This window comes from Nothoprocta perdicaria, unplaced genomic scaffold, assembly GCF_003342845.1.
Source record: "Nothoprocta perdicaria isolate Ctin4 unplaced genomic scaffold, notPer1 scaffold_39, whole genome shotgun sequence".
NCBI lineage: Eukaryota > Metazoa > Chordata > Aves > Tinamiformes > Tinamidae > Nothoprocta > Nothoprocta perdicaria.
This window is the reverse complement of record NW_020455632.1, coordinates 5,112,403-5,136,285: the sequence shown is the minus strand read 5'-3', so window position 1 is coordinate 5,136,285 and position 23,883 is coordinate 5,112,403. Positions and strand designations below refer to the sequence as shown.

At 35.8% G+C, this 23,883-nt stretch overlaps 1 protein-coding gene across 4 annotated transcripts in view; it reads right to left on the bottom strand.

Moving 5' to 3' along the window:
* The window catches only part of SMC6 (structural maintenance of chromosomes 6), a 32,747-nt gene that overhangs the window by 7,463 nt on the left and 1,401 nt on the right, over positions 1-23,883 (bottom strand). For all 4 annotated transcript variants that reach the window (XM_026044872.1, XM_026044869.1, XM_026044873.1 and 1 more), the window contains exons 2-23: positions 23,556-23,704; positions 22,338-22,455; positions 21,556-21,661; positions 20,913-21,049; positions 20,339-20,400; positions 19,534-19,614; positions 19,033-19,134; positions 18,731-18,850; positions 18,543-18,641; positions 17,480-17,626; positions 16,966-17,054; positions 16,322-16,486; positions 14,918-15,096; positions 10,833-11,034; positions 10,580-10,694; positions 8,269-8,429; positions 7,206-7,341; positions 6,269-6,349; positions 4,846-5,016; positions 3,516-3,653; positions 2,143-2,288; positions 1,343-1,468 (exon numbers count right to left, since the gene is read on the bottom strand). In XM_026044872.1, the coding sequence (XP_025900657.1) occupies positions 1,343-1,468; positions 2,143-2,288; positions 3,516-3,653; positions 4,846-5,016; positions 6,269-6,349; positions 7,206-7,341; positions 8,269-8,429; positions 10,580-10,694; positions 10,833-11,034; positions 14,918-15,096; positions 16,322-16,486; positions 16,966-17,054; positions 17,480-17,626; positions 18,543-18,641; positions 18,731-18,850; positions 19,033-19,134; positions 19,534-19,614; positions 20,339-20,400; positions 20,913-21,049; positions 21,556-21,661; positions 22,338-22,455; positions 23,556-23,699 (2,825 nt within the window). In that variant the 5' untranslated portion in view covers positions 23,700-23,704. The remainder of the gene's footprint in view (positions 1-1,342; positions 1,469-2,142; positions 2,289-3,515; positions 3,654-4,845; positions 5,017-6,268; positions 6,350-7,205; positions 7,342-8,268; positions 8,430-10,579; positions 10,695-10,832; positions 11,035-14,917; positions 15,097-16,321; positions 16,487-16,965; positions 17,055-17,479; positions 17,627-18,542; positions 18,642-18,730; positions 18,851-19,032; positions 19,135-19,533; positions 19,615-20,338; positions 20,401-20,912; positions 21,050-21,555; positions 21,662-22,337; positions 22,456-23,555; positions 23,705-23,883) is intronic.

Sequence of the window (23,883 nt, the reverse complement as noted above, 5' to 3'; positions counted from 1 at the left end):
TCTGCCATCCAGCCAGCCCTCGATCCACCGCACCGTGCACTCGTCTAGTCCACTATCCCCGAGCTTCCGTAAAGATATTTAACTTGAAGCAGATTCCTAACTTTTGAAAATTTAAGAGGAAAAATAAGGCTACCACCAACCAGTAACAAGAATTTGAGTATTTCAAGTGAGAACCAGCTCAGACACTTCTCAAACATGCAGGTGAGATCCCAGAATCGTGTGAAGAATCATTTCATAACTTGTAAAATACAACATCTGGATTACATCCAAAGACCTTTGCAGAAAGGTTTATTGTTACAAGAATCATATCTTCATTTCTCAACGTTTAAGAATTCAATGCTCGGAACAAATGCACCTTTAGGCCTCTGAGAAGAACCTGACATGAGGCCAGGGAATGATCTCACCTTTATGAAATACTACAGGGTAGCTTGCTTGTCTTTTAAAAAAAGGCTACCAAAAGTCATCTTTATTCATAGAYATAAGACACAAGAAGGAAGAAGGGGTCTACTCCTGTTAAAGGAGAAATTTCATAAGGGGAAGCTGCCAAATGGCAGAATCTGAATAAAGATCTTAATTTTTAATCATAGGGGAAAGGAAAGTAATGTCTGGTCCACCAAGAAATTATATGAAGATACTGTGGTTAGAATCGAACATCAACAGACATCCAGATTATTTCAGCATTAGTATCTTGGCGACATTTTGCTGTCCAAACCAAGTATTGAAACATGAACAGAACTGTCTTCAATTAGAACAGGATAGTTTAGACCTTCCTAGTGTGGAAGCCTGGAGCTTCAACTGATCACATTATTTTTGCAACTGTCAGTTCAGGCTGTGCTGAACCAACAGCCATTATAGGAGGGGATCTGGAAGCAAGATAAGGTTAGACAGCAAAGCAAGGGAAAAGTGAGATCGGGACTAGAAGTCAAAAAGAACCTGACACTTCTGCAAGTAAACCTAAAGAGTTGCCMAAATCCAATGATTTAATTACTTATAATTACAACATGTGTAGGACAGATCTTATTTTATGAAGCTCTCCTAAAGACTTTAAGAACTGTCAGACTTTAGTGATGAGTTTTCTATATTGCTTCTACTGAAGATTCTAGTACACCTTTCATTATCAGAAATCAGTTTGTTTGTTTTAGAAAAGGCAAAATAATATGCTTCTATTCAGTATGTTCATRTTGTATGAATTGAACTTAGCACAAAGTATAGAAACCTAACAGTTTAATTTGCTGATATTGCTCACAAGACTTCCTGGAAACAACTGTATTTTTATATTCTGTAGAAAACACTAATTTCTATGTGTTATCTGACAACTGAAGGTACAGTAGAATTGACTCACCTTAAGAACTGCCAATATATTTTAAATCTTTGTGTCATTATTTCTTCCAACAGCTTAATAAATTTCTTTAAATTCTTTACTTTACTGTTAGCATCTTCAAATTTTTCCTTTGCATCATAAAATTGCCTGTTTTGTCAACAGAAAGTCTATTATCAACATACATAAAAACCAAGCAATTGTTTTAACTACTGAAAACCGTTCTGATAGCCAAAAACCTTCACTTAAAAAAAAGTTTTATTTTGAAGCTAGAAGCGTTTTGACAAGTAAGGTTAACCACTGGTTACAAATGAAACGGGGTCAAATAATTAAATTTTACTTCTACTTTTCCTTTATATAAAAGGAAATTGACACCAAAGAGAACTAAGAATTAAGCTGCTTATGTTTGAGAAAAGTGACTAAGGATTGACTTCTTAAAACACTTTGCAATCAAAGATTCAACTAACTGCTTAACTTCTGTATCCATTTCTTCAGACTAGAAGTGCACCTAGTGCCCAGTGGATCCCAGAATGCTCGATGGATCCACCTGGGGTCCAGTCACACTACCTGGTTATCACTAGGATGCCTCTAAAAATGAAGAGCAGTTGATAACTGATAACACCAGTGTAGGGACCATCTGAAAATCATTAGAAGGTACTTCAACACCCACCAGCCTGCTTAACATTGTTTGAATAAGCCTAACAGCACGTTTCTACAGTGTCACATATAGTTGAAATACTAAAAATCATATCATTATGAGCCAAGAAAACTATTCTTTGAATACTTATCATACCTGAACTATGCATAAATTAAAAATTACTCACTGAATAATTTCTTCTCTGTTTCCATGACGATCTTTTTCTGAGTTTATCCTCTCTCGCAAGCGATTCATTTCTGCATCAAGACTCTTCACAGTTCTGCTGACTTCAAGGCGCTCTGCGTATATTTGCTTTGCTTGTGCAATTTTTTCCTGAAGTGTGAAATCCACTAAATTATTATAATTTCAAAGCTATGGGTTTTTTTTTTTTTTTGGCTATTCAAAAAACAAGTTCTCCAAACTAGAACAATTTCTTTGCTGTCCTTTGTAGATCATTCCTTACAGCAAAACTACTGGTACTTTTTTTTTTTTTTTTTTTTTTAATTACCTATTTCTAACTGCATATAGTTTATTTCAGTGATTACTACTATTCACACTTATTTATCAAATGTAGATAAATGAGGAACAAAATTCACCATGTATCAATAGCACTTAAGTCTCTCTAAAGTCAAGGCTTTTGACACTGTCCATCACAGCACCCTCCTGGGCAAGTGTGTCCAGTTCTGGGCTCCCCAGTACAAGAGGGATGTGGAGCTGCTGGAGAGAGTCCAGCGCAGGGCTACCAGGATGATCAGGGGCCTGGAACATCTGCCCTAGGAGCAAAGGCTGAGGGAGCTGGGCCTGTTCAGCCTGGAGAAGAGGAGGCTGAGGGGGGACCTGATCAGTGTCTATAAATACCTCAAGGGAGGCAGTGAGGAGGAGGAGRGGGCGGCCTCTTTTCAGTGGTGGACAGTGATAGGACCAGAGGAAACGGCCACAAGCTGAGGCACCAAAAGTTCCACAGGAACTTAAGRAAACACTTYTTGACWGTGAGGGTGACAGAGCCCTGGAACAGGCTGCCCAGAGAGSTTGTGGAGTCTCCTTCTTTGGAGATCTCATCTGGACTAGATGACCTCTGAGGTCCCTTCCAACTTTAAGCATTCTATGATTCTGTGATTCTAAGTCTCTGAACTTTACTTCAAAGTTWATTAATAAAGCTTGATTAGATAAATCTCTGAAAGATCAAGGTATGAGATCTTCATAAAAGAAGAAAAAGGACTTTACCATCTAAAATCCAAAGTAGTGTTAGATTTATGTCATTTAATCATAAAAATTGTATGTTTAGGTTAAGTCATACTAATCTTCACACCATGTAAATCCAGAAGTCCTACCTAGATAACCCTGAATAGTGAGTTATTTGTAAAGACTAAAAGGTGATATGCCTGACAATAAAAAGTCCTGATGCATTTACAAAGTCACTATTGATTTATTGATGAATGGTCTGAGTATTACTATGGTCTGTATGTCATTCAACAGAACAACCAAACTCAATTAAATACCAAAAGGGTTCAGATCATCTGATTTCAACTGCCAAAGAAAGAAGCAAACAAGAGCATATACCTCCAATTCTTTTTCTTTGTTAGCTAGTAATTCTTTACGTCTTTTTATGCAAGCCAAATGTTCCTTCTGTTTTTCTTCATAGTGCTGGAAACGACGTTTGCTGTTTTCTACTTCGCAGTCAGCTTGGTTTAATTCATCCTGTTTGGAATATTTAAAAAAGCATGGAGTGTTTGCAGTAGATTCTAAAGGTATTTATTGCTGGTTTTAATACCATCATGTCTGTGTTCAGCATGAGTATTCCTTCTAGAGTCCAGTGCTTTAAACAGCAATGGCGCAAAAAGTCTTGCCTGTTCCTAACAGTAACACATTACATGTTTATACTGCTTCCTAAAATTGCATATCATATGTTGGAGTACTATATTTTAATCTTCAAAAAAAGAGAGTATTTCTTGTAAAACTCTGAAAACTACATGTATTTTTTACACTATTTTGCAGTCTCTATATATTATTTCTATGAGAAAACAGAGTTCCTATAATAACTATAAAAGTTACTATAGTCTATATAATAAAACAAACAAAACAAACACACAACTATTGCCAACAATAGATGCTCTCATCAGTCTCTAATCCCACCTTTAAGCCACATACGCATGAACAGCTTATTAAAAAAACTGTGCAGAAGAACATCTAATCTAAAACACCATTTCAGGAATTTAAAAGTCACCTTTTATCCTGGCTAGTCCCCTTACTATCTAGCAATCGCCTAGTTCTAAAAGCCTGAATACAACTATTCTATTTAAAWAGAATTTCATAAAGAAAGAAAACATCTTTAGTACTATTATGATACATTTACCAGTTATTTTCCTTACCTGTTTCCTTCCTCTATTTGCTTTTATGTTTAACCAGACTGACTACTTATCAATCTACAGTTTAAATTTACATATACATAACCTAGATAAAGACAAAGAGCTAGAGAGAAAGAGCGCTAGACAGAATATATAATCCCAAATAAATAAATATATATATATAAAACTTCATATGCCATTTTGAAAATGGCCACTTTAAAAATATTTTTAGTAAGGCCTTATCAGATGGAAAAGAAAAAATCCTTTTCCAATTCACAACACTTAAGAAGAAACTAAACTCACTTTCAACCTAACAGTAGCAGCTGTTACAATCAAATTCCAAGTATTTCCAGTTTTGCTTMCTGATGTGCCCTGGACAGATTGGCTTATTTCCTTTTTCATACATAGGCCTTAAATGCATCAGGAAGGATCAGACTTTTCTCCTGCCTTCTTCTAACACCATCTCTCTGACTACACAAAGCAAGGGGGAAAAAAAAAAAAAAAAAGAAAAAAGAAAAACAACCACTAGATAAATTCATAGCTACCTTAACTGGACCGGCAATTTCTTCTACTTGGTGAATTTTTTCCTTCATTTCTTCAAATCTTTTTTCAGCTTCCTGTAGAATATTTCTCCGATTTTCCATATCTTTACTTTGTTGCACCATTTCCTGCTTTACAGATTCCATCCTGTTCCTGTTTTCTTCAGCCTCATCTTCCTGTCAAAASATATTAAATTGATAACGAAACATCTGCATATCATTGTGCACAAACTCTTAGTATCACTTCCAATAATAATCTATTACACACATTATAGCAAATTCTCTTATTAAAACACAAATAATTCAATATAATTATTCATAAAGTCCAAGGAGGACAGTTTGACAGAGCCTGTTGGAAACCACTAAATCAAATTGCAGAGYAAAAAGGTAATTTCCTAATTATCTGCCTGAAAATTAATTGAATTTAATTTTGGAGATGTGATGAAAGACATCAGTAGGATTTGCTTGGATTTAGCTATTACAATGTTTTATTATAGTGATTTTCTAAGCAATGAAAAAGGTAAGCTTTGGATCTGTGAAAACATATACTTTTCCTATATTCTCTTTATACTGAATATATTGTGGTCATCTCTGTTTGATAGGCAAGAACACCACTCCTAAGCGAGACAGGGAGAAGACAGCAGTGGAAACTTATATTRATAAGATACTTTTTCACAGCCTAGGAAAGACAATGAAATCAAAGTAGCAAGGAAAAATGGKGAAGAACAACAAATAGTACAGAGTATTGGTGAGAAAGTGCAGAAAATTGAGAAAGATTCAAGATAGGAATAAGGAAAGGTAAATATATAAATCAAACAGCTTCACAAGACCATTATCAGCTACCAAGAGTAGAAGCTTTTCTGTTGAAGAAGCATGTGGCCAATTACTTCTTGGAGCTGCAGAAAACAACAAGATATTCTCCAATAAAAAGGTCAGTAGAATATTTTCAATTCCACTAAATGGACAAAGAGAACATGCATTACTCTAAACCAAAAGAGGTAGATTATTTGGAACAAGAAATCCTTGAAGAGCTTTTTGAATCTGTTTACACAGTTTAACTTGAAATAACTGGTTTCAAAAAGAGAAAGATGAAATACTGAGCCTGTGAGGTTGTGTCAACATCAAAAATCAGAGAACAAACAAAAAAAACAGAGAATTCTAGGTAATTTTATAATCTTACTGTTCCCAGATTAGATAATGGCAGAGTTGGTGTGGGAAGTTAATGAGGTACATGGTGGGGGGGGAACCACCCCGCTATTACCGTAACAGCAGACATTTGATTAAAATATAATACTTTTTGCTATTTATATAACTTGTATCCCAGTTGTTACTGCCCATACAGCATTTCCATATTTCCTATTCAAAAATACTACCAGCATGAGAATAGATGATTTCAGATTCTTATAATAATTTGGTAAAACAWTCTTACTAATGTACGGATGTCCACTGACTGGTGTTCCTCTGTATTCTCAAGATCTGAAATTTCTGCACTTGTTGTTCTTATTTTTATCTGAAAAGAAAAATATTTTTAAGTTCATCTACAAAGAAAGGTTATCAGTTCTTCATTGAGGTAAACATGTTTGGCTTTTTAATTGCATTATGGCCTGCATAAAAGGTTTTGTTCCATCCTTCCCCCAAAACATTTAATTGTGGAGTCCTTTACAGTAAAAACAAAATTGGTTCTGAAAGCAACACAAACCTTAATGATTAAAGTATTGTTGCATTTCTATTTAATTAAACAGTCTTATTTTTTCCTTCAACTCCTCTCCAGCAGTTTAACAGTATTCTAGCTTGCTAGTCCTAAATTACAGTTCATCAGGTATAATCTTATTTAGTTTATCTTATATGGCACAACAGAAATGTTAACTACCATCAATATATCTCCTATTTACTGTTATTAGAAATCATACAAAGACTAAGCAGTTGTAAAACGGTTTATGAAGAAATTCACCTGAGCAGAACTTAAAGGGGAATTATTTAGCAAGAGTATTTAGTAATAGAAAGGAACAGATGGAGGAAAAAGAAAGGCTGGAAAAAAACCCCATATATATATATATATATATATATCAAATACTGCAGTGTGGCACAAGATGATGTGGAGACTTAACTTGCAAAACTTAGCACAAGGAGGGTTGCATTCTGAGAAAAAACAAAGAAATAACAAAACTTGCACATAAAAACCTCCTCACTCTAAACTATTATGATATGGTATATTTTAGATAGATATAAAACATATGATGTATGTTTTACGTTATGATATATCTAAGCTATCATAAACTGTCATTCGCTCAGAATGCATCTCAAAAGTCCAATGAAATATGGACGTACTAAGCAGCTTCTGTAAATTAACCATGTATCCATTTTACCTGTAATTCTTTTTGGTGTCGTCGGTGACTAGAGAGATGACCTTCGTTCTGCCTAATCTCACTGTCAATAGAACGCAGTCGTTGCTGAGATGTTGCCAGTTGTGCCTTTTTGTTTTCAATTAATTTTTCCAAGTGACTTTAAAAAAAATCATATATGTAATCATATACATGTACATACACATAAAGACACAAAGAAATTAAAAAAAAGAAACATGACAAAACTAGAGGTTACAAAAGGACCAGCAGACAGTTGTTTGATGGACTCTGATCAGTTCTTAGTGGGTAAAGCATTCATAAAATTCTAACTGTCCATAACTTTGCTAGCAATTTAGCAAACAGGCCAGATATTGCACTATTTAAATACTTGCAAAAAACAGTCCTGCACACATCATTCTCCCATTCTAATACTAATAATGAAGTTACTGTAACACTTTGCAAGTTATCAAAGTAAGCTTCCGCTGAAGCCTTTACATACTGACATAAACAAAGCACAACTACATTACATTTAAAGCTTTCAAGTTCACAAAAGTAAGGTTTTAACACGCAGTCTATGCTATCAGCTAGTAATATGGGAAGAAAAATACTAACAGAAGCTGGAGTTCAAAATAAAAAGTTTTCTAGTGGCACTGATTTGCTTGGAAAGTGCTTGGAGAAGTTTCTTTGCAATACATTTTAAAATAACATTTTTAAAGTCAACCAAAATGACAGCTACCATTAGTGCCCAAGTAGTGCCTTAGTTTGAATAAATACACTTTGTGTGCAGGAAATCACAGTACCACTGTTCAAGTGACAGATTTTTAAAGAAACAGATTTAATTCCATTGGTAGGAAGCAAACTGGCACTCTTGGTAGGTGTAAAACAGACATACTTTCTGGAGTATGGAGTATATCAGGAAACTTTAAAGAAAAGAAAGGCAAATAGAAGTCCTATCAAMGAATGAGAATACAGGCTGTGTGAGTGTTTCTCATTCACATATATTCAAGTAGACATAATTCAACTCTACTATCAAAAAAAAAAAAAAAAAAGCCACACTTTTTACGAATATAGCATTAGAAATACTAACCTTATTTCCGCTTCCACATCTTTGCTCAGGTACTTGGGTCGGAGGTAGTCAGATGAGTAATATCGCCTATCAAATACCTGGTCTCCTTCGGCAGTGAACGCTTCTCTGCAGTTTTTGGGGGGCTCGCTACTCTGCATTACTTTACGAGCTATACAGCTACTCTGAAAAATATAATGACCTTATCATATCTATTACAAAATATAGCATTAAATATTCCAATTAAAAACTATCCCAAGTTCTCACATTTACTTTCTAAAATAAACAAATTAAAAAACTGTTCGGTTGCAGTTTTATTTTATTCTGTTATAGGATTATTTAAACTATGTTTTATAGTCTGCTTAAGTCTTCCATAACTTGTCACATGGAATACACATACAGGAAATAGGTCATTTTTCTTTTAGAGATTTTAATCAAATAACATTCAACTAAAGTTTGGGGAAATTTGCTTCTAAAAAACACTGAGGACTGGAATAAGGGGTCATAAGTATCAGTGTCTGAGGAAATTAATCTTTGTGCAATCATGTCATCCACTCAGAAATCTCACTTCTTCCACACAACACTTGTTCAATTTTTTTTTATTCAGATATGGTTCAAGTCATTCTGGTAAGTCTCAGAGATAATTGAGAGTGTTATGAAAATCAGTTATTAGAAAACTATACATAGTAGCATGAATTTACATGCACAATATATAATACTATAAATACCTAAATATAACTAGAGCTAACTTAGAGATAATAAATTAAACTGCAACAGGGAATAAGATCAAAACTAGCATTGCTATTATGAGAAAAGCAAAGAGAACCTAGCTGTCATATGTGTCATGCAGCAATATKTTCTAAACAGTTGATTAGGTTCTGGACTAGACAAAGCACAAGTTCTCTCTTCTACTAGGAATGTCAGAGCACAAACTAGAGCAAACAGTTTTGGAGGAAAAGATAAACCACAAGAAATCAAGCACTGTTACTTCTGCTGTTTGCAGAATTTCTTGGTTTCTTTAACTGAAATTTAGAGACCTCCTATCTTTATTTTTGAACAGTTCATCCAGTCATGTTTGCTGGATCTAATATCTTCAGTAGTAATAGGAAAAAACAAAAATCTAAAGTCAATTGAGATATATAATTTTATCATGTTGATAGAAAACAGTTCATTAATGTGGATCTTATGGTGATCAAAAATGTTATTAAAACTGTATGAAAGCTTAGCTTAATACTTGTTTCTAATCACCTCATTAAAATGCTTTTTAATAGTTGACTATTGGTATTCTTGGTTTTAGCAGACTGCACACTCAAAAGTGTTTCTTTATATTCTCTCATCGAAACTGATTTAATACTGTAGTGTCCAAAGTGGCTTTGATTGTTTTGATAACTGAAAACTACTGACAAGAGGTAGATAATTTTATGAAAATAGGAGTGGGTCAACATCCAAAACTGAACTTTTGAAATCTCAAGTACAAGCTAGCTATTTTTTAGCTGCAACTGATACTGGCTGGTTTTAAATTTTGGTAATACTTGAAATAATAATCTAAAAAAGTGAGGAACATCCCAAATCCACAAAAGACTAAAGAAATATGAGAAATAAGAGACAGAACCACCAAACTGGAGGCTGCTCACATGTTGTACTCAATACATAAGCAATTTAGACTAGCAAACTAGAATCTTCGGAAACTAAAAGAGTGAAAATCTGGGGTATGGAGAAAATCCTGGAAATGGAGTTCCACAGAGACAAATGTGGGGGAACACTCAGGAACCTAGAACAGTAAGGCTTAAAATAGGTAACTGCAAAGTATCTGTGCAATAAAAGTGAACAGTTTTCCATGAGACCACCCTAGAAYTGTAGCAATCTCCTGCTAAGGAGCTAAGTCAAGACCTAGCAAACGCATTGCTGTAGGGAAGAAGCAAGTATACAAATTGAAATAACTGAAGCAGGATAAAGCTCTAAACTTGTTGGTTTTTAAATCTCAAATCCACTACCGTTTGACATTTTAACGTGCCCTAACTGTGACAGAAAACAGTGTAAGGAATAGGACACACACAGTTTACTGAACCTAAAGGCCTTAAGGAGAGCACTCAAGTAGGAACACGTGTCTGTGTGCTGCATTATAATACTGCTACCAGGAGGGCTTACTGAGACAGCATGGCTCACCACAGTGTCTGTAATTGTGATTCTCTGAGGGCAAAATCCTTAGCTACTTCTTTTAGTAATCATGGATACTATCGAAGAATCAAAGACTTAATATGCCTGATTAAAAAAAAAAAAAGCCAATGTCTTTAATGTCTTTCTTTAAAGGCCAGTAGGGAGTGGGGAGTCTTACTTTAATCAGCAGGACCCTTTCTATACCCCTCATATCAATCAAACAATTGGCAACCACTGCATCATCTATTTCCAAAGCTGTGAGAACCGATGGGAATTCTGGATGATGAACTCCTCTGAAAAAAAGAAGGAAAAGAAACAGCCTTTATGAATATAAAGGTCACATGAGATTCTTTAAAATAATAAGTATTTGCTTCCAAAAATAATAATTTGAACCACTGTGTCTAAATGATAAAATTCAAGATGCAGCTTACCTGTGTCTAACATCATAAACTTTATTCTGAAATTTATTTACAATTATTTGAGGTCGAAACCCAGGTGGGTAATACTTTGACATCAGCATCTGAAGATTTCTTTCATCGCTATGATTATCACAGCAAAATGCCTGAACTAGGCCCTTTAAACAAGATTCAACAGCCAAAGTCAGTTCAGCATCTTTCAGATGAATGAAAGCACCTAAATAAACATAAAAGACAAAGCTTAAGGAGCTATGTTCCATAATATAAGTTCAATAGTCATTGTATCTATTAAAAATAATTCTTAAGTAGTCCTTTGTAAGAAAGGGAGGGAAACAAAATAAAATCAGCAAGGTGAGGGACACAACAACCTCACAACAGATAAGATGCCCTGATAATACAGACATATAATTCATTTTTCCTATAAAAGAACCTATACTTACCCAGACTTAGTATATTTCACTTACACTTCAATGTCTTTTTTGAGGTCAATACTAACTCCACTGAGGCTGCAATTTCATGGCAGCCCAGCAGCTGCATATCAAAACAAAGTTTGCTTATTTAACAATTTAACGCTTTAAGGATGAAAGGAGAGGGAAAACTAGATCCACACTCAACCTTCTCTTCTCCAAGGAAAACAGGCCCAGTTCACTTAGTCTTTCCTTACACAATAGATGTTACAGTCCCTCAGACATCTTTGTCACTCTACACTGGACCCTCTCTAGAAGTTCCACGTCTCTTCTAAACTGGGGAGCCCAGAACTGGACCCAGCACTCCCGATGTTGCCTCACCGGGGCTGAGGAGCAGCACTTCTCTCAGTCTGCTGGCAATGATCTTCCTAATGCAACCTAGGATACCCTTGGCCTTCCTGGCCACAAGGGCACGTTGTTGGATTAGAGTTAACTTCTCAACCACCAGTAACTCCCATATSTTTCTCCACAGAGCTGCTTTCCAGCAGGTCAGCTCCCAGTCTGCACTGGGCTATTTCTTCCAAGGCAAAGAGCTTTGCACTTCCTTTTGTTGGGCTTCACAAGATTCCTCTATGCCCATATCCCCAGCCTGTCCAGGTCCATCTTCAGAGCAGCAGAGCCCTCTGGGGTGTCRGTCACTCCTTRCAGTTTGGCATCATCAGCACAACTGCTTAGGGTTCACTCTGTATCTTCACRCAGGTCACTAGTGAATAGAGCCAGTACTGACCCTGGGGAATACTGGCCTTTCAGGCCTCTAACCCTCCGAGCTTTGCTTACCTCACTGTCTGCTAATCTACCTCACAGTTCCTGAGRTTGTCTATAAGTATGTTAAGGGAAATGTCAAAAAACTCATTGGAATTGAAGTAGAAAACATCCTCTGTTCTCCCCTCATCTATCCAGCCAGTCATGGACAAGAAATTATTTTGTGATTGATAATTATTCAGTCYTATCAGATTGGCCTTGGTGAATCCATGCTGACTAGTCCTATCACCTTCTTATGTTTCACATGCTTGGCAGCCAAGATGAGCTGTTTTATCACTTTTCCAGGGATTGATAGGAGGCCGAGTGGTCTGTAGCTCTCTGCATCCTCCTTTCTGAAGACCAGAGTGACATTAGGTTTCTTCCATTTTTAAGGCACTTCTCCTGTTTGTTATGATGATTGAGCGTGGGCGGAAAAAAACATCTGCCAGCTCTCAGCATTGGTGGGTACATCTCATCAGAGCCCATGAATTTGTGGATGTCAAGTTTCCTTACACAATCTCTAACCCAACCCTTTTCCACCAAAAGAAGATCTCCCTTTTTCCAAACTTTCTCCTTGGTCTCCAGGGTCTGGGATTCTAACAGCTAGACTTACTAATAAAAACTAAGGCAAAGCCAGCATTCAGTATGTTGCCTTCACTGTGCCATTCACTATCAGGGCCTCTGACCCCAAAAGTAGCATATCCCATATTCTCCCTACTATTCCTTCTGTTACTGAAGCATTTGTCCTTTTTGTTGATCTTGACATCTCTTGCCAGATTTAACCCCCCATGGGTCTTTACCTACCAGGTGTGCATGCACTGACATCAGCACTATARTGCCCCAAATGCTCCCTGCTTCCACCTTCTCTGCACTTTCTTATTGCCTTGGCTTTGCTAGAAACTCCTTATTAAACCACAAAGGTCTCCTATCCTCCTTGTYCAACTTCTTGTTCATTGGGATGTACTGTTCTCAAGCCTGAAGACCACTGAGTATTAACCAGTTGTCTTGGATCACTCTTCCATGTCCCTATGAATTCTTCCCCAAAAAAGGTCTGAAGAGGCCAAAGTCTGCTTTAGAATCACAGAATCATAGAATGCTTAAGGTTGGAAGGGACCTCAGAGGCCATCTAGTCCAACTCCCCTGCACACACAGGGTCACCTAGAGCACGTGGCACAGGGCTGCATCCAAGCGGGTTTTGAAGATCTCCAAAGAAGGAGACTCCACAACCTCTCTGGGCAGCCTGTTCCAGGGCTCTGTCACGCTCACCGTAAAAAAGTGTTTTCTCAAGTTCCTGTGGAACTTTTGGTGCCTCAGCTTGTGGCCGTTTCCTCTAGTCCTATCAGTGGCCACCACTGAAAAGAGGCCGCCCCCTCCTCCTCACTGCCTCCCTTKAGGTATTTATAGACACTGATCAGGTCCCCCCTCAGCCTCCTCTTCTCCAGGCTGAACAGACCCAGCTCTCTCAGCCTTTGCTCMTAGGGCAGATGTTCCAGGCCYCTGATCATCCTGGTAGCCCTGCGCTGGACTCTCTCCAGCAGCTCCACATCCCTCTTGTACTGGGGAGCCCAGAACTGGACACAGTACTCCAGATGTGGCCTCACCAGGGCTGAGTAGAGGGGGATGATCACCTCCCTCGACCTGCTGGAGACGCTCTTCTTAATGCACCCCAGGATCCCGTTGGCCTTCTTGGCCACCAGGGCACACTGCTGTCTCAGGGTCATCTTGTCATCCACCATGAYGTCCAGGTCCCTCTCTGCGGGGCTGCTCTCTAGCAGGTCAACCCCTAATCTGTACTGGTGTCTAGGGTTATTCCTCCCCAAGTGCAGGACCCTGCACTTGCCCTTGTTGAACTTCATAAGATTTCTCACCACCCAGTCGTCCAGTCTGTCCAGGTCCCTCTGGATGGCAGCACAGCCCTCAGGGCTATCAGCTACTCCTCCTAGTTTGGTATCATCGTCAAACTTTCCTGAAGTCCAGGTTTACAATCCTACATATAGCCCTGCTTCCTCCTCAAAGGATCTCAAACTGCATTATCTCAGGATCAGGATCTCAGTCAAGGCTGCCTCAACCTTCAAATCTCTAACAAGCCCTTCCTTGTTTGCGTAAGGTGCAAGACAGCACCTCTCCTCATTTGGCTGTCCTCCTATAACACCTAAGATCAAGCACCCTATAGGCAGCAAACTTCTGGGCAAGAGATCAGGTCGCAAATAGGTGCTTCTGTCCTGTACAGTACTAACTACAAGGACTTTGCTTCTTCCAGATATTCTTGTGTGGCACAGGTTCAGCTGCTTCCCTTGAAGCCATACTCAGCTCCTCTTCAGCCTTCTCAGGAAGAATAAGAGTCTTTCTGCTCACATAAGGAGTGATCAGCTTAGAGCCTTTGTCTTCTACTGAGTTTGGACTTACTGTTCCACTTAAAGTCCAAACCCAGCTTCACTGCTCTGTGTGTGTGTATGTGTGGGTGGGTGTGTGTAGAGCAAGTAGAGCAAGAAAATGCTCTACTATGACTCTAGACAAGACCCTCTCTTTGCACAAACCACCACATAAACTATCTTCCTAAACAGAGGAAAGCCTGAGGGTTGAAAGCAAACAAGAACCATAATGAGTCATGAAATCAAATCAAAACTGGGGGGAGAGGTCTTCCATTGTAACTACTTAAAGTATCTTGGCATAAGCAGCTGCGAGGATGAGGAAGATCAGATGTTATCTGAATTCACATGAAAAGAACAGAAGCAACGGACAACTTAACAAAGCAAAACTTTTAGTCCAGAAAATACAGGCGAAAACGTCTCCTTATTGGGGGGGGTGGGAAACTGTCACTTAAGTTCACTGTTCACTGCAGTACAATCCATAAGGAAGTATACCAAAATTTTTTTCAGCAGTCATTCTTACCTAAAGGTCCAATAGGTTTGTATTTAAAGTGTCCCTGCCTGTAGGATGTTTCAAGTGCTTCAAGAAATGCTGGCACATGTGGTCCAAATCTTTTCAAGGTATTTGTCTTACTATCTTTCAGCTCTCTCAGCTGTTTCAGCTTGGAATCTAGTGCTTGTTTCATATCATGTTCTTCTTTCCTAAAAGAAGAGAAATTTTTGTCCAGTATTAACAGCTTATGATCCCTAGCTTAAAATAGATAATTAGAAGTAACCAGTAAGACAGTTTGCCAAGAGCTCCTCAATACTTCTACATACTGCTAGCAATGCTATTTTGGAGCATCAGGAAACACAAGACAAAGAAAATTAAGAAGAAACAGAACCACTCTGCAACAGTTTTACAAGATTTTGCTTCTTTATCGTGATGAAAGCTAGAAAGGGGAGCAGAACAACAGAGACAGGAATGCCAAAGGAGAGGAAAAGAAAGATTCCAAAAATATAAGAAGGTACAAAATACTARCAGTATTCACTCACTGAAAAATCTAGTTAAGCCTAAAAGTCAAACAAGATGGAATGTTCCAAAAGGAATTGTGTTTTATAGATCAAGAAACTTAACATGTTTTAAGTTTGTAACATGGATATCACTGTGTAAACAACATGTATAACAACTATAGAAATATAGAAGACTGTTCAGGTAATGCCATTGGAAATTGCATTTGATTCTATTTACATACTTCACTTTCAAAGTCTTCCAGGACAGTCTTCAACAGAACACAAAAATAAACTATATTGTTTCTGATAAGTTTAAACACTTGATGTTCAAACATACTTTAATTATCAAGTGCAAAAAAGCAGCTATTCCCAAAAAAAAACAATAACGACAGTATGACCACAACCATCATCGGGAACCATTCTTTAAATTCAGGATTCCAAACTAAAGCATAAGAACACTTTGATCTTTAAGTTCAGGTACAAGCCAACATGAAGCAAGCAGTTTTAAGTTTCTAAATTTGAATTTAGCTGTAGATAAAACTGTTATCCTTGAGTGCATGTAATTCCTTATTCCATGTGATGTATGTTGTGACATTGTATCCAAACATACTAGAGTATTAAATAAGACATTATTTTAAATGATAGTTTCTCTAGGATAAAAGACGGATGGCAGGAAARAAAGGAGGACATGAAATTTGACAGTCTGGCTTTATATCAGGCTTTAAATTAGTTAACGAAACAAGCTTTACTATTTTGTAGAAGTTTCTATATTCAGTCACACTCCATCAAAGACAATAGTTTTAGCAAAAGATACACTGGGAAAAAAAGAACAGAACAAACATACAGAAGCTGAAGGCTAATATCTCAGGGAACACAATGGAAAGCGTATTCAAAAAGTAGATATTCAAAGTACATATTCAAAAGTAGAACCTACCTCAGTGTAGCTTGTTCTTCCTTGCACTTGTATATGGCCTGCTGAAACTGATCTAATTCTTGACTAATCATTATTTCTTGATCATGGAATGCCTTTAAATGCTCTTTTAATTGTTCAATTTTCCTTTGTCTTTCCAACTTTTCAGGCTCTGAAACCTGATTAGCACTAGGACAGATTACACTTATGTTTTAAAATTGAACTGCTGACCTATAAATTAAAACTTTTAAACATTAACAAATTTTAAACATTTAACAAATTAAAACCTTAAAACTTCAAAACTTTATAACTAGCAAAACACTAATATTTAGTGTATTTACAAGATCTATGCAGCATAAACCTTACAGTACCCTACCACACTTTCCTATTTATAAACCCACATAGCTTTCCTATCACCAAATTAAAGAAAAGCTTTCCCCACACCTCCCAGCTCTGTCCTATTCCCTCACTGTCCTGTGGTCAGGACCTTGGCAGGCAAAGAAACAGGGTGAGTAATATTTAATTATCCGATTAGACTCTGCTAAAAATTAAGCAGTTTCCATTACTGCACAAGCATCATCAAATTTTCTCACTGATCAAAAGAACTCTCTTCCTGCATACTTATAACCCAAATAAATATACGTAAGAATCACTGTAGCTGTACTTACCTATTTTTCAGTTCTTCAATTCGTTTACGTAGCTGTTCATCATCTCTTCCTAGACGTTTCAACTCAGTTCTGGAACGATTATAAAGGGCCTATGAGGGAAATTGGACATATTAATCAACAGAAAAAAAGAATTATTTCAGAAAATAACTGATATAAGTATAACTTTGAGAATATAATTACTCATCTGTATSTAAACATCAATTCCCTATATTTAAGGAAAAACAACTTCATTTTCAAATCAACAGCATCACTGCTCCTTTTCCATTTCTTGATTCATTAATGTGAATAGCCCAAGCTGCTCATTCCTTAACACCAGGATAAAGACATAAGATATACAGCTCCAAACAGATACAAATTGCARCTTGAGCAAAAAGCTGCATCTGTTTGGAATTGTATAAAAATGCATAATGCATTCAGAAAACCTGGACACAGATGCAGAGAATGCATATGGAGGGGAACACACACAGGATTAAGGCAATAAATCAATACAATCTTCAAAGGTTCTTTTGGTTACCTCAGCTTCATTAAATGCTTTTCTCCCTGCCTGAACATCAGCTTTTGAAGAAATACACTGAGGATGTAGAGCTTGTGCTTCTTCACTTATCTTTTCCAACTTGTCTTGTATCGCTTTGTATTTTTCTTTTGCTTCGTTTACTTTCACCTTTATTATTAAAAGATAATGAATTATAAGTAGTAATAATGTAATTTTTTTCAACTTTTTAAAGCTATAAATAATTTTGAATGATAGTTTTCTTCTCTCTGCTGACATCTCTCACTTTTGATGAGAACTCAGTATCTGGACAATGTTGCTTTAATAGACATGTTTTTGCAAAGAAGTAAAATTGCACAAATAATTCTGTATTTATACGCATGCACACATACCCTTTAGCTAGAAATTGGTACTTTCCTTTGGAAAGGGAATTCTAAATAAATCAAAGAAAGATACTGTTCTCTGCAAAATCCAGATTTTTTATGTGAATCTGAAAGCTTAGCAAAATCAATCTCTCTTACAGCATCCAGAAAGCTTAGTGCCATCAGAAGAGTAAATTTCCAAGAATTTTCTGAATTCAGATACTGATCTTTTCTACAGGCAATGACATAAAAAGAAGCCTATGTAGTAGATTTCTGAAAAATGCTTTAACATTACAGTAGGTGTTGCAAAGTASTCTCAGCAATAAAAGGCTAAGAAATGCTTTAAACGTCAACTCGCTAGTATATGAAACACTCCCCATCCCACACACTGTCTACACAAAACACCATCATATGACTCAGAAGTATCAGCAAGATAACCACACACAGACACACCTCCTTCCAGGACAATAAGAAGCAAAACACCCTAATATTATACTCCAAGGAAATGCAGAACACAAGAGTTACTTTTAAGTCTTCAATGACTAAAGAAGTTTATAAAATTTAAGTAAAAATATTTATAATATTTTTCAGGTTGCAGCAGCTTGTGAAAAAGCTGAAAAGGCCAGTATTAACAGCTTACATGCAAAAAGAGAATCACAGTTTTAAATATTATATTGAGTAAAGAGTATATAAAAATTATATATATTTATTTAAACCATATGTACCTGACATTCTTCTAGCTTCTGAACAAACTTTTCTGTACGTTCTTCCTCAACTTTGATGCTTTCTTTGATTGGTTGTATTTCTCTTTCCATTTCGCTCACCTAAGAACAAGCATTTATGAGAACACATCAGAGGGTCCAAGGCAGATCTGAAAATTATTAAAGGGTTAGTTATGAGGAAACAAGCTTACCACTGCCCATGCCATCTTGTGTTTCAAATCTTCAAGATGATTTCGCATTTCTTTCACAAATCCAATGCTTTTGTAACGTTCTTTTTTTTCACGATAATGAAGTTTAAGTTCTCGTAGACGCTAACAAAAAAAGACAAGAAAAGGTCCACCGTGAATGTATAAAAGTTGTGATAAAATACAAGATCTTGGAAAGACTTATTTTTTTGAAGCCCAATATCATGAAAATCCAACCAAAACAAAACTACGCATTCGTTCAGTGCTCATCCCTACACTAATCAGTATTTACTGAAATTAAAACATACCTCTACTCCTTGCTCTATCTGAAGACATGTATTTTCTTTTGTTTTCATAATATATGAATAATCTTCTTTCATTTGTTCCAGCTGAGTTGCTTTCATAAAAAACTAAAAATGAGCAGAGACAGATGTCAGCAGCTTATCTAAATGAACCAGAATTAATATCAACATAAAACCCAAAAACCTCTATGCATACTAAGTGATATACAAAATTCAATAACTGTAGGAGTATCTTTGAATGAACTTAATGTCCCAAGAATTTAATAGCCTCTTTAGAGAAAAGGGACTTAAAATCCCAAATCCTTAGTCTCATTACATGATTTTAACAGCCATTGAGGTACTTCTAAAAAGACTTTTTTTCTCCAAATGCTTTTTCCTAAAATGTGAAACCAAGTATTTTGACTTTTTGTTGTTGTTGTTGTTTTAAATGAAATCTAACAATTAAAAGAGACTGGTTTTTAAAACTGTATCTTTACAAACTAAAACATCAAATGATTTTTTTCTTACCTTGTACTTGTCACCTTCATTTTTAGATTGTAAGAAGTGTTTACTCATCTCTTGGGTTAAAACAGACACCGGATTATCGACCTATAAAAGTAAAATATTTGCTTTCCATTTAAGGAAAATGTTCAAAAAAAGTTTTTCATTTAATCCACRAAAGTGAGCAAACCTCCTTCTCTAGAAATTAACTATTCCATTTATTTTATAAGTCCTATCAAGTATGAGCTTAAACCACAAAAGGACAAGCTAAAACTTTTCAGGAGGATAACTGACTTATAGAAAGAAAGGGCGTCCTTTGTTCATTTACTTTCAATAACACCAGGATAGGAATTTTGTATAGTGCTGTTTAATTTCTTTCTATATATAGTATTACAGTAAATTAATTGTAGAATATATTCTCATGGAAATTTGTAGAAAATAGCAAATTCAGTTTTTAGTAACAGAAGTTTATATTATTTGATAKGATGAATTACTGAGGATTCCATAGCTTTATGTGCACTACCTGATCTCTCCTGAATCATTTAAACAGTAAACAAAACTTCCAGAGAGCAAGGATGAGGAAAACCTAAGACTTTCACTAACATATATAATTTGTGAGCTATGAGTCATATATGACATTTATGTACTGCGATAAGGTCATATTCTGCACTAAGGAAGTTGAATTAAGTTAAAATTTTCTTTTGCCATTGGGTGCAGTCATGAAAATTGATATGAAAGACAAACTTCTGTCACTTAATAAAATGCAGTATTGATTTTTTATTTAAAGATCTGTAATATTATCTTAAATGCCACAGAATTTAATCACTGTTACCTGTATATTAAAATGATCCAGTATTGCTACTAGTTCTTCTTTCTTTGAAGAAATTAAGGTTCCTGATAGTACAAAAAACAAAGACAAATATAGGTCCAAAGTAAAAAAAAAAAAATACAGAATTCTAGCCTTCTATTCAACTTAGTGCCTCTTAGAAGTAAAAGTTAGTTTTTAAGCATTGTTTTCACACCATTCTACATATTGTATTTACATTTGTTTAGAATTAACTATTAGTTAGAATCACCATTAGTAGTAAGTAAAAACTACTATTCACCTCTATTCATCCTCGTCTGCTAGAGGACGGATAAATTCACAAATTCACCAAAATTTCAAAGGCTAGCACCTATGTTCAGCCTCATCACACAAACAGATATATATAAAGCAAAATACCGTATGACCTACATCATGCAGAACCTGATGCAACTGCTTAGGAATATGTTAACACATCATGATCTAAGGTAAATACAAAAAAGCTGATCTTAATAATCATTTTTAACAAGTATTAAGGCAATTAAAGCAATAAAAACATTTTAAAAGCTTTTAAAACTGAGAGAAAAACTAAAGGATCACTGGCCTGATTTGCTTTTCAGTCTGTAACTTCTGCTTCCATCCAGATTAATGCGTTGATTCACAATAATAGAGTCACCATAAACTTCAGGTTTAAACGCATCTCTGCCTTGGTTTTGCAAAGTTATTGAAATATCTGCAGAACTAAAACGTTCAGACAATTGATATTAATTCCAAAACAGATRTTCCAGCTTTGCACAAAATTTTTCTGTCTTGTTTAGGTCACAAGTCAGTCATAATGCAAGTCAAACCAAGATACACTGATGATGTTCGAATTAAACCAGCACCAAATCTGACCAGACAAACTGTCATTCTTTGGGMTGATTCCTCCTTTTATGCTCCAGACAGATCATTAGCTTCAAAGCACATAGTTTTGAAAGAAGAAGACAGATCTCCTTCCTTCTGCACCCAGCTGACCACGCTCATCTTTAGGTTATATAATCTACTTCCTTCTTGTTTGTCTCCAGCCTTTGGTTTATTCAGGAAACAGCTGCCTACCTTCTACAGGCATTCCTAAACAGAGTAATTGAATCTCTACTGGTCAAGGCATTCTTATAGATCAGATGGAGTTGAATTCTGAATTACACAACAAGTTAATCAGTTAACCTGAAAAGCACAGTCAAGATTAACAGTGAGAAATTTTTACTTACGACTCTCCGTCTTTCACGAACACTTTTAAAGATGAACCTCTATTAGTTGTAGTGGCTTTTCCACCAAGGCCAACAATAAGAGCAGTTAATACAGAACTCTTCCCACCTGTAATGAGAAGTGTAGCAGTTGTTCAGAGAGATTCTTATAGCTCTTTTTATCCAGTTCATTCATGCTTTAGACTTTCAGATGTGTGGTTGTTTATATATTCAGCACTTAAATTCTAATTTGTTTCTTTACTGGACAGATGCACAGTGTAGCAATGATACCAGTTCCACGAAAAGCAGGTGTTTCCAAGGTTCATCCCTTTGTCTTCCCCCCTACCACCCSCTTTTCCACTCCCAAAAGCAAACAAACAGAAAAGCATTCAACCTTTTGTTATTTCTCCTCAGCAATTTGAGCTTAACAATACACTCTAATTCAGGAGGAAAGATTTCCCCCCTCCCTGTCTAGACTATATAAAAAACATTTATACAAAAAAATCAAAGCTAAATTACCATTTAAATACATGTCTGAAAGATTTTAAGCTCTCACCTTTTATGCTTAATAAAATATAAGTCTATGTATGATTTAGCTATAAGAAGAAATGTATACTCCGCTTTGCAAGTCTAAGACCTAACTTTCTGAACAGCTTRGAACTACTGAGATAGACCTATGCTTACTGAGTACAAACCTGAATCAATCCTCATTCCTAAAAGATACAGAGATGAGATAGCTATTCATTTTGAAGAAAGATATGAACAGTAGTGTTCTTTGACAGAGAAACGATGCAATTAAYACTTACTTCCGTTGTTTCCAACCACAAAATTGAGATTTGATCCAAACTGAAAAGGCCCCAACATCGAATGGCACATAAAGTTCTTCAGCTGTATACTTTCAATTATCCCAACTTCCCCTACAGACTAAAGAATYGACTATTAAATTTGGTACTTGTGAGCATTTTCATTAAATACAGTTTTTATTTTAGATGTACAGACAGTCACCAAGGCTGATCACTCATCAATRGTAACTTTCTGTTCCACCCCCATAACTGGCTTATCATTAGTAAGAATATATACTTACTATTATAGATTCTACACTGTTACAAAAGTAACAAAAAACAAATGTCTTCTTAGGTTGATCTTAATTTATTGATCTATTTGCGACAATTTCTAGGATAGGCTAGGAAAGAAGGAAATGAAACTAGAAGTAGAAGAGATAGCCCACTGAAAACCAGTGAGGTATCATTYTGACAGAATACTGTCTCTAGAGTGAATTCTGCCTCTAGAGCTTTAGAAAAGCAGCATTTTCTAGGAAAGCAATGGTTTCAGTAAGGACAAACAAACCAGYGTCTGTTATTTGAGAAAAAGTGAGGACTAACAGCCTTAGTGCAAGACAGCAAGATAGTGTCTTGCAACATGTAACAAAGTATTTTCATGCTCAAAAACTTTTTTTTTTTTTAATAATTCTAATCATCATGTTAAAATTCAACTATTATAGAAAAAGCAGAAGAAAAATTATTCCTCTGTTTTAAAGTTTCATTTATATCAAAATATAGTTTCATCAAGTATAATCACTTGAAGACATTACCTACACAAACACAAGCTAGTAGTTTGTGTTYCTTTTAGTTATTCTTTTCCACATATTGTCTCTGCTTTTACCACAACTCTAAGTAAAATATGTTACACTTCTATCAACAAWTTTTTTTCCTTTATTTGATCAGTTATTCTGATTAAATTAACTTCAGTAGTATGCAATTTGTAAAAATCAAAATTCTATAAACTGTTGTTGTAAAATCCAAATAGAATAAATAAATAGAATAATTAGAAATACAATCCAAAAGAAACAAACTTCATTGTTTCAAAGGCAAGAACGGACTCCTACAAAAGTACAGACCTGTTATCACTTTTTACTACATATCACTTTTGGTAATATTCTCATCAAATCTTACAGGCAAAACATGTACTTCCATATCAACCGGAATCAAAGACTATCGTTCTAATGTAAACTTTTCCTGGCTTACCGATGGTGAAGAGAAATTACTATCAGCCAATAGCTGTGAATGTTCTTCCTCATTAAACTCATCAGTTGGCTCACAAAGGAATTCTTGTCTCCGTCTTTTTTGGGACCCAGGCTGTGAAACACTTTCTTCTTTTCTCTTACCCATGAGTACTGAAGGAAAAAAATATTATAGACAGAGGCACATTTAATAAATACTGCAAAAGAAATATTAAGGACCATAGCAAATGTTGCAATGAACTGAAACACTTTAATTTTTAGAATTGAAATCAGAGTGAAGCCAAGTCAAAGTTTAAATTATAGCAAAAGAAAGACAACTTCATTACTCTACC